Source organism: Natator depressus, chromosome 1 (assembly GCF_965152275.1).
Source record: "Natator depressus isolate rNatDep1 chromosome 1, rNatDep2.hap1, whole genome shotgun sequence".
Classification (NCBI taxonomy): Eukaryota; Metazoa; Chordata; order Testudines; family Cheloniidae; genus Natator; species Natator depressus.
This window is the reverse complement of record NC_134234.1, coordinates 149,599,749-149,616,766: the sequence shown is the minus strand read 5'-3', so window position 1 is coordinate 149,616,766 and position 17,018 is coordinate 149,599,749. Positions and strand designations below refer to the sequence as shown.

The following is a 17,018-nucleotide window of genomic DNA, read 5'->3' as shown; positions in this document are numbered from 1 at the left end:
AATCTTGGACCTCCTCCAGGGGGATCTCACCGGTTTCTGCAATCTTCCTTATGAGGTCTTGTTACTGTCTATAGTCATCTAGTGGCAAGAGTTAGGCTGGTGCCACTCCCTCATCTGGAGAGGAGGAAGAAGAAAGTGCTATCGGTGGATGCAGCGGTACCAGCTGGTCCTCTTCCTCAAAACACTCCTGGGGGGACTCAGGCTCGTGGCTTGAAGGTAACCTCTGTTGAAAGCATTGCCCAGTCTGGGACTCTAAAGTAAGGATGCCTGAAGCCTCAGTATGGCCCCTGGCAGGGGATCATACGGATATGCGGGAGAGTCCCGTGGGGGATACCACTTGTCCCTATACCAATAATGTGCTCAGTAAGAATCTGGAGGCATTCAGGGGGCTCTGAAAGCCCGCTCAGGGCTCATCTCATGCCTCAGGACCATGGGTGGAACCACTGGCCCCAATTCTTGTTCGTCAGTGGAGCTGGGCAACTCCTGTTCCCCTGATGGAGCTGATGGTACCATTTTGCCTTGTGATGTTGTGGCTGGTGGAACAAACCAGCAGGTGGTGTACTGAAGGTGTTGGAGCCTCTATACCATGGCTGGTATTCAAAACCAGCAAAGGCCGTGCCATCATTGTACGGTTGTCCCTGGGCACTACGGGGTCTGAAAGAATCAGTCACTCTGGATTGGTTTAGATCAGAAGGTCGTCAAGAAAGGAATATGCAGGTCTAACGGGTGGAGAGTGTGAGGGTCTCTGGATTCTGGGTGGATCCCCCCCATGCAGTTTTGTGCAAGACGGCCTTCTTGCAGTGTGGTGCAGAAGGTGAATGGTCTCCTTTCTCTTTAGGTGGTGCAGGGATCAGTCACATCCCTTGTATTGATGGTTTCAAAGCACTCAGCTCTCAGTACCATCGGTGCCACATGCTTCCCGTGAGCTATAGACACACACACACCTGGGTGTGGAGTCTCACTTGATACCGAGGGTAGGGGAGAAGCAGTCCTGTTCTTAAAGGACTTGTGAGGCAATTTATCCCTCTTCTTACGGGGGTGTTAATCCTTACCTGTCTCATGCCTCCCCTTAGATAATGTCAGGCACTGCGGTTCTCAAACCCAGGCCCATGGAGTTGCCAAACAAAAGCCTTACTCTCCGTGCCACCATGCTGCAAGCTGAGATGAGGGAACCACAACTAATGCCCCACCACCAGAGACTACATCCACTGACTCAGCAAGGTCAGATGACTAGCAACGGACTGCTGATTGCACACCAACAGGCATAAAGCTGCCTGTTCCTGTCCCACCTCTTGTCTGAGCAATTAGTTGCTAGGCCTGCTTGTGCCCAGACCCCTGAGACCAATTTCCTGCCTCCTTGCCTGGTTACTGGTCCTCGTTCCTGTTCCATTAAGTACCCGCAGAGTCAGAACTCCCGCAACTGTCTGGTCCGAGGGGGAAAGAAACGGCAGATTGCACACTTGGAGGGAATGTCTGTTTCCTGAGACAGTACAGGCAGCTCTTGTGAAGGTCACTGATTGGGAAGACCTGGCAGCAGGCCAGACAGAGCTAAAAGCCTGGAATCATGGGCATACTAAGAGCCCCAAATAGTAGGAAACCCCTAAGCTTCAAACTATCTACTAACACGAACAGCTAACTAGTAGGGCTGTCAAGTGATTAAAAAATTAATCACTATTAATCGCATGATTAAAACAATTAATCACACTGTTAAACAATAAAAGAATATCATTTTTTAAAATATTTTTGGATCTTTTCTACATTTTCAAATATATTGATTTCAATTACAACACAGAATACGAAGTGTACAATGCTCACTTTATATTTATTTTTTATTACAAATATTTGTGCTGTAAAAAATATTTTTCAATTCACCTCATACAAGTACTGTAAATTCACCTCATACAAGTACTGTAATTCAATCTCTTTATCATGAAAGTTGAATTTACAGATGTAGAATTATGTACAAAAAATAATAGCACTCAAAAATAAAACAATGTAAAACTTTAGAGCCTACAAGTCCACTGAGTCCTACTTCTTGTTCAGCCAATCACTCAGACAAACAAGTTTGTTTACATTTGCGGGAGATAATGTTGCCTGCTTCTATTTTACAATGTCACCTGAAAGTGAGAACAGGCGTTCACATGGCATTGTTGTAGCTGGCATCGCAAGATATTTACATGCCAGATGTGCTAAAGATTCATATGTCCCTTCATGCTTCAACCACCATACCAGAGGACATGCGTCCATGCTGATGACAGGTTCTGCTCGATAACGATCCAAAGCAGTGTGGACCGACGCATGTTCATTTTCATTATCTGAGTCAGATACCACCAGCAGAAGGTTGATTTTCCTTTTTGGTGGTTTGGGTTCTGTAGTTTCCGCATCAGAGAGTTGCTCTTTTAAGACTTCTGAAAGCATGCTTCACACCTCGTCCCTCTCAGATTTTGGAAGGCATTTCAGATTCTTAAACCTTGGGTCAGGTGCTATAGCTATCTTTAGAAAGCTCACATTGATATCTTTTTTATGTTTTGTCAAATCTGCAGTGAAAGTGTTCTTAAAACGAACAACATGCTGGATCATCATCTGAGACTGCTAGAACATGAAATACATGGCAGAACGCGGGTAAAACACAGAGCAGGAGACGTGCTATTCTCCCTCCAAGGAGTTCAGTCACAAATTTAACGAACCCATTATTTTTTTAACGAGCAGCATCAGCATGGACGCATGTCCTCCAGAAAGGTGGCCGAAGCACGAAGTGGCCTACGAATGTTTTGCATATCTGGCATGTGAATACCTTGCAACGCCGGCTACAAAAGTGCCATGCGAACGTCTGTTCTCACTTTCAGGTGCCATTGTAAATAAGAAGCGGGCAGCATTATGTCCTGTAAATGTAAACAAACTTGTTTGTCTTAGCGATTGGCTGAACAAGAAGTAGAATTGAGTGGACTTGCAGGATCTAAAGTTTTGCATTGTTTTGTTTCTGAGTGCAGTTATGTAACAAAAAATATCTACATTTGTAAGTTGCACTTTCACGATAAAGATTCCATTACGGTACTTGTATGAGGTGAATTGAAAAATACTATTTCTTTTGTTTATAATTTTTACAGTCCAAATATATGTAATACAAATAATAATATAAAGTAAGCACAGTACACTTTGTATTCTGCATTGTAATTGAAATCAATATATTTGAAAATGTAGAAATATATCCCAAAATATTTAATAAATTTAAATTGGTATTCTGTTGTTTAGCAGTGCAATTAAAACTGTGATTAATCAGGATTAATGTTTTAAATCACGATTAATTTTGTTGAGTTAATTGCATGAGTTAACTGCAATTAATCGACAGTCCTACTAACTAGCTAAGATAAAACTATGTACAAGAGAAACAAAACAGTTCATGTGGGAACGCTAGCAGAAGCAGTGGGCACTGGAGGGCTCGGTCTCAGACCATGAGCAGTAGAAATGAACTGGGGAGGTGGTTGGTTCACACCACCCCTTATCCTCTTGGTTTAGAGTACAAGCAGGAGTAAGGCACAGCCATGGACTAACAGACACTGCTGTTGAAAAATCTTTCAGCCTTAAGCACATGGAGTGAATGCGCACCCACAGAGAATATACAAAGGGACCAGCACTTAAAGAATAATACTGTGTGCCATACTGATCACCCCATCTCAAAGAGGATATTACAGAACTAGAGGGGTTCAGAGAAGGATGAGGAAAATGATTAGTGAAATCAACCTAGAAATACTCTCATATGGAGACTGAAAAGATTGGGATTGTTTATCCTAGAAAGGAGATGAATAAGAGGGAGTATTATAAAGGTATACAAAATAACAAAAACGTGGCCTAGAGAAAGTAGACTGGGAGCTTCTATTCTCCTTGTCTCCTAACACAAGAACAAGGGGACATTCAATTAAATAATAAGTAAGCAAATTCACAACTGATCAAAGAAAATACTTCTTTGTAATCAGGCTATGGAACTCATTGCCATAGGAAGCTGTTGAAGCCAAGAATTCAGCAAGATTCAAAAATGAATTGGATATTTACATGGATAACAAGAATGTCCAGAGTTATGAAGATTAATGATAAAATGTTGGAGGAATTATTAATAATTTTAGATATTATTATTATTGCAGACCACCTTGTGTCCAGGGAATCAGCCAAACTAAGTATTAGAGACCACGATAAGGCCTAATATGAGGGACAGATAACCCCAAAGCTGTCTAGTGAGGGTTTCTTACACTTTCCTCTTGAGTTCCTGCATTGGGCCAAAGTCAGTGACAGGATACCAGATTCTGTAAAGCTTGGGTCTGACCCAATATGACAATTCCCATGTTTTCCTAGCTTTCTCTGCAATAAATCTTTCCCCTTTGGAGACGATTTGTCACTTGAAATATTGACATTTTAACCATAGCAGATTTTCCCATTTGGGGGTGAATTGCAATAAAAAGGGAAGATAAGAAACAGGCATAAATCAGTTCTCTAAACATTTAGTTACTGTGCTACTAAGTGTTCACAGCAAAGACGGTAAATGCTCCACTCCACTAAGGAGGCCGATTTTCAGGATACCTTCACCATGGCTATTATCTGCATGAGCTGTAATTAAATGCAATTTTTAGTGCCACCGATTCCTTAGGCTGTATCCCCTTCATCTGCATAGGAGTACTCAGAAGCCACAGCTGCTTCTTTTATCCAACGTTAATGAGGAAAAATCAAGTGAAGTTTTGGATTGATTGTCCAGTTCACTCCTCTATTCCCCTGACCATCACAGCCCTCATAATTTACATACTCTATATGCTGTAGATGCACCTGGATAGCAATTCAGTCAGTAGTAATTAGCAAACTCTTAACCAAGAGCTTTTCCTATGAAGAGTGACTATAGGATCTATGTTCCCTGTCAAAATTTGCTCAATTTACCAATAAAAAGTTGTTTTTCTAATTGCAAACCTGGATAACTCAGCCCACGAGCTGAAAGTTAAGCTGAGTTCTGTCCTCCCCATGCATCAATGCCAATTTATGCCCCAGTAACAACTATTCAACCCCACCGCACGTGTATCGCTCATTCTTTACAAACATGAGGGAATGTTCTGGAAACAACGGGGTTGCACAGGTGTCACAGAGGCCATCATATGCCCAAGCACTATTTTTATTTACTGAAGAGGCTTCATGAAAAGAGAACATAGCTTTCAGATCACCTGGGGGGGGGGGGTCACAGAGCTGGAAGTTAGGGGCAAAACATCATTTTCCTTGTGAACTGAGCTAATTTTATGCGGAAGCCACTCAGAGGCAACAAACATGGAGCTTCAAGGTGCCATTTTTACAGCCATTTTTCAGAGTAGAAGCACACTTAGAAACACTTCAAATTCGAAGTGTTAACCTCTTACCAGGAGGAAAAATCCAATAGTCGCCATTGCCTTCTGCTGCTACCTTGTAGCAAAAGGTAATTATAGCTGCATTTCCTAGGAGACTGCAGTCTAATTATAGCAATTGTTTCAAAGCAGATTGTTTCTAACCCTGGGAGATTTTGGTGTGCTCTGCAATACTGGAGACACAGAGAGAAAGAGAGAGAGGGAGACTGGAGAGACTCAAAAGAAAATCTGCTCAGAGGTGCTGTACTCTGAATGATCAGTTTCCAAAGTTCAAGACTTTACCCTATCTTTCTGGGTCCACTGAATATTGATTTCTGCCCACTTGTGGAGGAAGCTGGGGTATCTTGCATTTGCTCTGCATTCTCCTGGGCGTGATCTTTGGCTTGCCCTCCTTCTTTCTTACCAGAAACAGTATCTGAAGGAGAAAAAAAAATATTCGGAGAAATAAAGACAACATATGCCAAGTGTGCATCTGATATAAATAGAATATTGTTTTTAAATTAATAAAAAAACCTGTTCAGACTATCACAAAGCCATTTTTGCATAGCTCAGTTTCTTTTTTAAATAAGAAAGCATCACAAAAGTAACCAGTTTTAGTTTAGTTATTTTAGAACTTTGATGCAGGTGGGTTGTTGTTGGTTTTTTTGTTTGTTTTGTTTTTCAACATTTTCCATTGAATTATGCCCCCAACTGTGTTGCTAATTAATAAATTAAATAAATTTAGTGATGGAGGAACATGGAAAAAATACACTTTGCAGTTTATAGCTCTTCCTGTGTTAAGTGAGAGAGCACATTCTCTGCATTAAAAATGTTTTCAACTGGGAGGAAAATGTGGACAAAATGCTTTGGACATTACCTTTTCTTCTCATAATATATCTAACAAAAATATAAATACACAAATACAGTAATATAAACAAAATATACATCTCGATATCTTGCATAAAATAAAGACAGAAAACCAAGAATACTAGTCATGTGCCAATGGATAATTCTTGAGGTGGCACACACACCAGAAAGGTCAAAATTTTGCCAAGTAGAATATCAGAATTCATAGTAATTTTCTTTTAATAGCAGCCAGCCCTCCTTCTTCCTAAATACACTTAGTCACTGTAACTTAGCTGCTGAATATGATAAACACTACCTGGAAAACACAGGCTGTACTTAGATGGTGGCATGTGGGTGAAGTGTTAAAATAGTTCATCTGAGAGGAGGGACCTTTGTATTCAGAAATAACTCCTACTCCTTAAACTGGTGACGCTGTAGTGGAGGTGAGACATGCATGCAGCTCTGAGGAATGTAATATGTGCTATCCCCTGTTGGATCAGTGAAGCAGACCACATTATCCATGTGTAAACATGTGTGTGCATGTGCAATGGGTATCTAGGTGATGGGAAAGTTAAGATGTTGCCTCAGAATAAAGAGGTACAAAGAAGCTGGTATACAGCCTGTGATCTAGCACTTAGCAAGTCTTCCCCCACGCAGAATAAGAAAAAAAAAAGTTTAGTACAGTACAGAGAATTACAATTTGAGTTCCATGGGGGGGAAAGCAGTGGCAAAGATGGAAAAATCATGTAGCAGGTCCTTAAGGAATCAATTCTGAAGCACTTAGAGGAGAGGAAAGTGATCAGGAACAGTCAGCATGGATTCACCAAGGGCAGGTCATGCCTGACTAATCTAATTGCCTTCTATGATGAGATAACTGGCTCTGTGGATGAGGGGAAAGCAGCGGACGTGTTGTTCCTTGACTTTAGCAAAGCTTTTAACACGGTCTCCCACAGTCTTCTTGCCAGTAAGTTAAAGAAATATGGGCTGGATGAATGGACAAAAAGGTGGATAGAAAGCTGGCTAGATCGTCGGGCTCAACGGGTAGTGATCAATGGCTCCATGTCTAGTTGGCAGCCGGTATCAAAGGGAGTGCCCCAAGGGTCGGTCCTCAGGCTGGTTTTGTTCAATATTGTCATTAATGATCTGGAGGATGGTGTGGATTGCACCCTCAGCAAGTTTGCAGATGACACTAAACTGGGAGGAGAGGTAGATACGCTGGAGGGTAGGGATAGGATACAGAAGGACCTAGATAAATTAGAGGATTGGGCCAAAAAAAATCTGATGAGGTTCAACAAAGACAAATGCAGAGTCCTGCACTTAGGACGGAAGAATCCCATGCACCACTACAGACTGGGGACCGAATGGCTCGGCAGCAGTTCTGCAGAAAAGGACCTAGGGGTTACAGTGGACAAGAAGCTGGATATGAGTCAACAGTGTGCCCTTGTTGCCAAGAAGGCCAATGGCGTTTGGGGATGTATAGGTAGGGGCATTGCCAGAAGATCGAGGGACATGATCGTTCCCCTCTATTCGACATTGGTGAGGCCTCATCTGGAGTACTGTGTCCAGTTTTGGGCCCCACACTACAAGAAGGATGTGGAAAAATTGGAAAACGTCCAGCGGAGGGCAATAAAAATGATTAGAGGACTGGAACACATAACTTATGAGGAGAGGCTGAGGGAACTGGGATTGTTTAGTCTGCGGAAGAAAAGAATGAGGGGGGATTTGATAGCTGCTTTCAACTACCTGAAAGGGAGTTCCAAAGAGGATGGATCTAGACTGTTCTCAGTGATAGCATATGACAGGACAAGGAGTAATGGTCTCAAGTTGCAGTGGGGGAGATTTAGGTTGGATATTAGGAAAAACTTTTTCACTAGGAGGGTGGTGAAACACTGGAATGCGTTACCTAGGGAGGTGGTGGAATCGCCTTCCTTTGAAGTTTTTAAGGTCAGGCTTGACAAAGCCCTGGCTGGGATGATTTAGTTGGGGATTGGTCCTACTTTGAGCAGGGGGTTGGACTAGATGACCTCCTGAGGTCCCTTCCAACCCTGATATTCTATGATTCTATGATAGTTAGTGTTTAGAGGTCAGCATAATTCATGCTGGAATGTCTGTATGTAAGGATCCAGAAAATGAAATTTGAGAGATCTTGCACTACTGAATAATTTGTCTATGTTTATTTAGGTCAAGATCACATACAAATAGTAAGCTCTTCAGAGTAGAGAGGGTGTTCTTTTCAATGTTCTGTAAAGCATCCGGTACTCTTCAGACCTTAGTTGCAAAATAAAAAAGTTGACTAATACATAATTACTATTCAAATTCAGTGATAATTGGGAATTGTTTAGAAACACTTTACTAGATTCCAAAGAAGCCACAATCAAGGAAGAAGGCCATATTGGTTAAAAATATCACCGGGTTTAGAAGACAACTATAAAAGATAAAAAAGATTAAGAAATAACAAATGGAAGAAAGGGGAAGTTGATAGTAATGAATGTAACTGTAGAAAACCGAAGAGGGAACCAAAGGGACACAAGGAGAAATCTATGGCCAGCAGAGTTAAGAACAATAAGGAGTTTTTAAAGTATATTAGAAACACAAAGAATCCTAACAATAGTATCATTCCATTACTAAATGGAAATGGTAGAATTATCAATAATAATGAAGAAAAGCAAAAAATCTTCAATAAATATTTGTTCTGTATTGTGTGGGGAAGACTATGTAATCATGTCATATAGCACAACACTCTCTCCATTCCACTAGTATCTCGAGAATGTTAAACAGGAGCAACTAAAATTAGAGAGTTTAAATCAATTTATTAAGATAATTTGCATCCAAAACTTTTAAAAGAGCTGATTGAGGAGCTTGATGGACTGTTAATATTGATTTTCAATAACTCTTGGAACATCAGGGAAGTTCCAGAAGACCAGAAGAAAGCTAATGTCATGCCAATATTTTAACAAGGTAAACAGGAATACCCGGGTAATTACAGGCTTGACAGTTTGACGTTTATCCCAGGCAAGATAATGAAGCAACTGATATGTGACTTGATTAATAAAGAATTAAAGGAGTGTAATATAATTAATGCCAATCAGCATGGATTTATGAAAAATAGATCCTGTCAAACTAACTGGATTTTTTTTTTTTTTTAGAATAAAAGTTTGCTTGATAAAGGTAATAGAGTTGATGTAATAGAGAGACTTCTGTAAGGCATTTGACTTGGTACCACACAACATTTTGTTTAAAAAGCTAGAATGATACAAAATTAAGATGAATGGATGAAAAACGGATAGGTTTCAGAATGTAACTGTAAACGGGGAAATCATCATCGAACGAGTATATCTCTAGCGGGGCCCTGCAAGGATTGGTTCTTGGCCCTTATGCTATTTAACACTTCTAGTAATGACCTAGAAGAAAAACATGCAATTATTACTGATAAAGTTTGCAGAGAGAGTGGTAAATAAATGAAGCGAGCTGGTCACTGATACAGAGATATCTGGACTGTTGGTAAGCTGAGTGCAAGCAAACAATGTGTGTGTTAATATGGCTACATATAAATGTATACATCTAGGAACACTGGAAGTAGACCATACTTACAGGATGGTGACTATTCTGGGAAGCAACAGATCTGAAAAAGATGGGGAGGGGAGTTGCGATAAATAATCAGCTGATCATGCTGTGGCCAAAAGAACTAATGTGATCACGGAATGCATAAACAGGGGAATCTCGTGTAGAAGTACAGAGGTTATTTTACCTCTGTATTTGGCACTGGTGCGACCACTGCTGGAATAGTGGGCATCAGAACTGGTCACAGAATTCAAGAAGGATGTTGATGAGTTGGAGAGGGTTCAGAGAAGAGCCACAACAACGATGAAAGGTTTAGAAAACATACCTTACAGTGACAGACTCGAGGAGTTCAATCTGTTTAGCTTAACAAAAAGAAGGTAAAGAAGTGACTTAATTACAGTCTACACATACCTACATTGGGAACAAATATTTAATAATGGGCTAGCAGAGAGAGGTATAATACGATCCAGTGGCTGGCAGTTGAAGCTAGACAAATTCAGAGAGGAAATAAGGTATAAATTTGAACAATGAGAGTAATTAACCATTAGAACAGTTTACCAAGGGTTGTGGTGGTTTCTCCAACACTGGCAACTTTTAAATCTAGATTAAATGTCTAACAGATCTGCTCTAGGAATTATTTTGGGGAAGCTCCATGGCCTGTGTTATGCGGGAGGTCGGACTAGATGATCACAATGGTCCCTTCTGGCCTTAGAATCTATTACTCTATTAAAAGTATTGATACAGGCTAGGAGTTCTATAATATGAAGGATAAAACCCACATTGGTAAAACATTTTGACAACTAGGTTAAAATATAAGCCTAAACAGAGAACAACTTTTCTTGTGCGTTCTTATATTTACCTGGAATTTTGCGTAGGATGGACTGTCTGACAACATCAGTTCCAAGGATGTTGGATTGCTTGAAGCGCTTTGCCCTCTCTTCAAAAAACCATTCACCTGTCACTATCCTTAGCTGTCTACATGAGAAAGAAACAAAACAAAATGCACACATGAACTGTTCCAACCAGCCAAAACTGTTTCTTAAATCCTCAGGACGTTGTCCACCCAACATGCACACATACAGCTGTGGATCACAGTCACACAGTACAAGCTAAAGAATCAAAAATTAGCTTGCAAAGTGGAATATAATAGAATAGATTCGGTAGAAAAATTGTGAAAACTCCCTCCTTCCTAAGTGAAAAATGACTTTTTGGTTAAATGGAAGCTTGCATAAAAATTGATTTTCATCAAAATTTTCATGGTTTCAGGAAAAACTGGAAACCAAAACATTTTTGATCATCAATAGAAGTTAGAAGTTCTTGATTTTGTATTTAGTGTCCAATAAACGTTTTCAGTTTTTAGTTTACAATGCCTTCCCCTGCCCCAAATGTTTTTTAAGAGATGGGATGAGGGATAGATAGGAGGAGAGGAGAGCAGGGTCAGAAGTGAGGGTGGGGCAGAGAGGAGCAGGAGGCACAGGAAGAGAAGTCTCTACTAGGGCAAACCGCCCTGCCCCGCCCCGCCCCACCCCCCCAGACCCTGTTGTCTGCAGAAGCTCTGCTTTGTTTTCTGCAGAATTGTGGGAAGGTTTGTACTGAATGAGGCAAGGGACTACAGGAAGAGAAAGGAGGGTCTCATGATTAAGGCAGCTGAAGGTTGCCCTGGGGAACTGGATTCTATAGCAGCCTCTGCACAGAGTTCCTGTGTGATGCTGGGCAAGTCACTTAAAACAAATTTTTCACAGGTGTTCCTCATTTTCTGGGTAAGCAATATGAGACCCTGGGGTCTGATTTGCAGCAGTGCTGACCATTCAACTGAAAGAAATGGAAGCAGTGATTCGAACATGTATAATGTTAAGTACTCTGAAGAATCAAGCCCTTAGGTATCCAAAATTAATTGGATTTCTGAAAATTGAGGCCTGAACATCAATGTGCTTCAGCTCCCCAATTGTAAAATTGGAAAAATAATATCACCTAATCTCACCAGAGCATTGTGTAAGGTAATCTGATGTCTACACCAGCTGCAAATCATAACCCCAACCACAATATAGACATCACCATACTGGGTGTCCCTTCATTCCCAGAGGCCCTGTTTAGTCATATGTGAAAAGCAGTTTGGCGGTCCCATTCTAGCTCACATAACCACCAAAACTGAATCAGATATGCGGTTTCTGCTTAGAAGAGGCCCAACACTGTCTGGAAGAGCAGCATTTGGCAGGTCCACACTGAGGCGCGCTAGCAAAACTGTACAATGAAGCTTACCCAGCACCTGCTTGCCACATGCTTGGTTACTGACTGCTACCAGCCCTCATTTTTACAAGGAACAAAGTAGATCAAAACATTTTTAAAGTAAAATAAATAAGCCTGATATAAAAGGCTGTCTTATCTCATAATTGCTTAATACTAATAGAAATCACTACATACAAAAGGATTTTATTTTTATTTATGGAAACTGGTTGAAGGGGAAGGAGTTGTTACTCTAGGCTGCATCGAATCTTGAGTGTCCACTGACCTCCATAGCTATTTAAAAACTACTCCAATCGTTTTTCTCAACACCTGTAAACTCACTGAACTCAACCCTAACACTGGGAGGCATTTCCAGTAGTGCATAATCTGGTATTGTAACAAGGAGTGGTCCATCTCTACCCTCAGGTGCCCCAGGAACCTCTCAGACTCTGCACATTGAGTGGCAACTTTCTGTGATTTATATTCACCAATGCCAATACTGTCCCATGTATACACAGTGCTTCTCTACCTTTAGCCCTTTCCTGCAGGGCTGAGGAGGAACAGAGGTCTCTCTTCCTTGAGATCTCCACACATACTGGGAAGAGCTAGCCATGGTCACTCCTCCTCCTCCCCAGTACTTTTCTCCTGTGTCCTTCTTATATGCCTCTGTTGATGGACTACTGGCTCATCCAACCTCCCAGCCTGATCAGCCAATTAGCTAACACATCCCCAATCAGCCTTCGCCGGGGGAGCTGATTGATGCCTAAGTGGTCGGCGTGCCGGGCTCATCAACTAGCTCCCAGCACTCCATCACGGATATAAAACCACAAAACAACTGTACGCTTGTATGGCTCCACTAGCAACACCACCTGTACCAAGAAACATCTATGCACTAAAATCACAATTTTCCCTCTCTTGGGCAAGAATTATTCACACACACACACACACACACACACACACAAACAATTTAAGATTACCAACTTTAACGGTTCCCAAGCTGATCTATGGGCTACATTTCCATCAGTCTTAGCTTGTAGCCTGTTAAGAGTATTACATCCTACATCCTTTGGCTGGCAGAATTACTTAGCTTTATAGTTCTCAGGCCCTTATAAGGATTCATCCTTGAAAAGTCAAGAAATGTGGAAATTCAGTCAACATTGGTTGACAAAAGTCCTTAGTACTCTCAATTGTTTCAACACCCACCCCAATGAACTTTTCACATTTTGAATAAAAGTTGATGCCACTCATACATAAAACATTCCTGTCTGTAAAGCACTCTTCCAGTCTGTTAAGAAGCCTCTTTTTGAAATATTTTCAATTGATAGTACCTGTGTAAATTAGCTACATGGCTCAAGTTCATAATAACGAAGTTTTCTGATAACTACTGATCTGCAGAATGCTGCTTCTCTGAAGCACCTAGAAGGATGTCCAACACGGGTAGTCTATTCAGGCACCAAAGCAGTCCTATTCTGTGCTGTTATTTTCTGTAAGATATGTTATTGATGCTAATTGTTATCTTTGCAAACACAAATACAGTAAATGGTTTTATTATGTTTAAGTGTTGCCACTCTCACTGACATCTCAATGAATACCATCAAGACATGTTTAGCTGCAATGTGCAATCAATGCTCAATTTCAAAGTATAGAAGACTAGACAAAAAACACCTCGGGCATGGCTACACTGGAAACTTCAAAGCGCTGTCATGGAAGCGCTCCCGTGGCAGCACTTTGAGGTGCCAGTGTGGTCGCACGCGAGCGCTGGGAGAGAGCTCTCCCAACGCTCCTGGTAATCCACCTCCATGAGGGGATTAGCTCCAAGCGCTGGATTTTTCACACCCCTGAGCCAGCAAGTTAGAGCAATATCAAATGTAAGTGTAGCCAAGCCCTTTCTCATGTTATTCCCCATGGAAATACTGCATGGACACATCACCTTTTGCTATAATTTTTGTAACAGTTAAAAGCTTTTGAGTACAGAATTGCGCGTTGTATAGAGTTAGGTGACTACAAGTATTTCCCATGAATATTCACTCAAAACACTGATTTAGCTCCATTTGTGTTCATGACCAATTTGTGCTTGAATACTACAACTTCCTAACAAACAGGTTTATTCGCCTGTTCATAGAAACAGCAAATATTTTCATTTCCTTTTCTAATTGTTTCTTCTGCTTGTCCTTTTTCTTGGGAAAGAGAGGACAAGATTCCCAGCAGTGAATCCATGGCAGTGGATGGACATTGTATGACAGAATTTGCCTCTACATTTAAAGAAAGTCTAAGTAACTGTTACTGTTTCAAAATCTTACACGACTCCAGCAGAGTGTGATTTTTCATTACCTTCATTCATTTACAAACACATCAGATAAAGAAAATCATATTTAATTTGTGTGAGAATGGATACGATTACAGATGATTTTAGGGCATTGATCAGTACTTCTTACTCAGACAAGACTCCAACTTAGAGAGTTTTGCCTGGCTAAAGTCTGAGGAGTACTGAATAGGGCTCTATTGTCAATGAAGAATTCACACGAATGCAATTCTGTCTCATCCAATTATAGATTAAGTTTATGTGAGCACTACCAGAATAAGTTTAAAAAAAAAAACCAAAATCCAGATATATGCCTGCAAATATGATAATGAAAGATTATTGCCTTATCTTTTCGTTTGCAGCCTGTTGATGACAATGCAAAAACAATTAATAGAAATCAATTAGTTATTGCCCAAAAGGCATTCAGAAAACCATTTCCACTCCATTTTTTTGTTTACTTTCTAAGGATGTTCGCTTAAAAACAAAACTTAAAAACAAACCAAAAATTCATTGGAGAACACACAGCTTCTGGTTAACAGGAAGAACAATTTTCCCCTATGTGTGATAAAAATATATATTGTCACTACTCACCAATAGCATAATCTTCTGTGGGTGCTAATTCTTCATAGTAAGGCTTATCATAAGTTTAGCACTCTACATCTGACTTACCGTTGACTAAATTGCCATTGCAATTTGAACTACAAAGTTCATTAACTCTTTCCAAGGTTAGTCCTGAGTTTGACAATGAAACCCCAAAGTGCTGTTTCTCTCTTACTTGCACATCTTAATTTCCCAAGTCTTGTACCACCAACACTTCCCTTGATCCAAGAGAGCTGGTGCACGCCTTCTAAACCACACGCTCAGAGATTCATAGACATTAAGGTCAGAAGGGATGACTGTGATAATCCAAACTGACCTCCTGCACATTGCAGCCACAGAACCTCACCCACCCACTCATGTAATAGACCCCTAACCTCTGGCTGAGTAACTCAAGTCCTCAAATCATGATTTAAAGACTTCAAGTTACAGAGAATCCACCATTTACACTAGTTTAAACCTGCAAGTGACCCAGGCCCCATGCTACAGAGGAAGGCGAAACACCCTCTCCCCCACGGTTTTTGCCAATCTGACCTAGGGCAAAATTCCTTCCCAACCCCAAATATGGTGACCAGTTAGACCGAGACCATGTGGGCAAGACCCAGGAGGCAGTTACCTGAGCAAGAATTCTCTGTAGTAACTCAGAGCCCTCCCCTTCTAGTGTCCTGTCTCCAGCCAGTGGGGATTTTTGCTACAGGCAGTTGCTAATGGGCCAAATGCCATTGTAGGCAGTCCTGTCACAGCATCCCCGCCATAAACTTATCAAGCTCAGTCTTGAAGCCACTATTTGGTGAAGAAATCTCTCAGCTATCACATCCAGGAAAATCTGACCCCCAAGTTTATAGATTCATTAAAAATTCTTGCTATTGGACTTGCAATTTCACGTGCCAGGTCCTTTAATATTCTTGGATGGAGATTATCTGGGCCCCCTGATTTAATCCCATTAAGCCATTTGAGTTGGACTTCCACTTCAGATGTGGTAATTTCTACATCCATATCTTCATTTCCATTAGCCATCCTGCTACTAACCCGAAGATCTTCATTAGCTTCATTAAAAACTTCCAGTGGTTTGCCAGGTGGGTAGAGCCAACATCCCTTGCACTGCCCTATAAGTGCTGGGGCTGTCCCTAGTCACGATACAGAAGCAGGCAAAGCCCGATCAACGAGGATTAGTGGAGAGATTACCCCAGAGAATAGGTCCTTCAGGGATCATCAGGTAATAGTACAGATATCTATTTTAGTTGCAATCCCTTAATACAACAGAATCTGGATAAGTATGGAATGAAAATGAAAATGGATGAGTAGCTCTTGGATAAGCCAACAGGCTCAGTACTTGCTAGCTAGTTAGAATTCCTTGAAGTCACCAATGCTAGGTAAATGGCAGTTGAGGTGAGGATTATATAAACCTAATTTAATGACTGTTTTTGTAGCTTGCATCAGGGACCCTTAGAGTTCTGAATGCCCTTTTTTATTGTTGTAGGGTGCAAATTAATAAATACAGTAAATTACAGACAGACTGGCATAAAAGATGATTTTGTCTGTGATACAAAATGCAAGAGTAGAATAATGGTTGACATCATCCTGAACCTTTCGCTGTGATGCTCTTCAAAAGTAGGACTCTTCCTTATTTGGTTTGTGAAGCAGATGCTCTTTGCTTAAGGCTAAGCCTTGAAGATATTTTAAGCCAAATTACCTGTCAATGTAACTCCAGTTACATCAATGAGTTACAACAGCAGTGAATTTGGCCCACAATTTTTCCCCCTTTACCTGTTCAATTTATTGCAATGGTGGAGGGAAAAAGGAGAATCTTTTCTGTTTTCTTTTCAAATAATTATAAAGAATGTTATATAATGCATGAAAGATGCTAGACATGAAAGCATTCTATATGAGCATGGTGGGTTGTCAAATAAAAGGCTGAAAAAACAGAGTTTACAGTATTTTTGGCTATTCCATTTATAACAAATTGTAATGCCAGAACCCCACCACCATCCCAACTTGCAACAATGCTGCTGTGAGAGGTTGATTACAGGATAGCTAAGAAAAGTTCATTTAATCAGAAAAGGCAATTCACTGAATCATCAATACTCCCTCCAAGTGGCGCACAAATGCAAAATGTACATTTGGATCTTATTGGATGT

At 40.8% G+C, this 17,018-nt stretch overlaps 1 protein-coding gene across 6 annotated transcripts in view; it reads right to left on the bottom strand.

Annotated features, from left to right (window-relative positions):
- SYTL5 (synaptotagmin like 5) overlaps positions 1 to 17,018 on the bottom strand; it is a 171,869-nt gene that overhangs the window by 63,656 nt on the left and 91,195 nt on the right. For all 6 annotated transcript variants that reach the window (XM_074968770.1, XM_074968778.1, XM_074968761.1 and 3 more), the window contains exons 4-5: positions 10,618 to 10,733; positions 5,655 to 5,787 (exon numbers count right to left, since the gene is read on the bottom strand). In XM_074968770.1, coding sequence (XP_074824871.1) covers positions 5,655 to 5,787; positions 10,618 to 10,733 — 249 coding nt within the window. The remainder of the gene's footprint in view (positions 1 to 5,654; positions 5,788 to 10,617; positions 10,734 to 17,018) is intronic.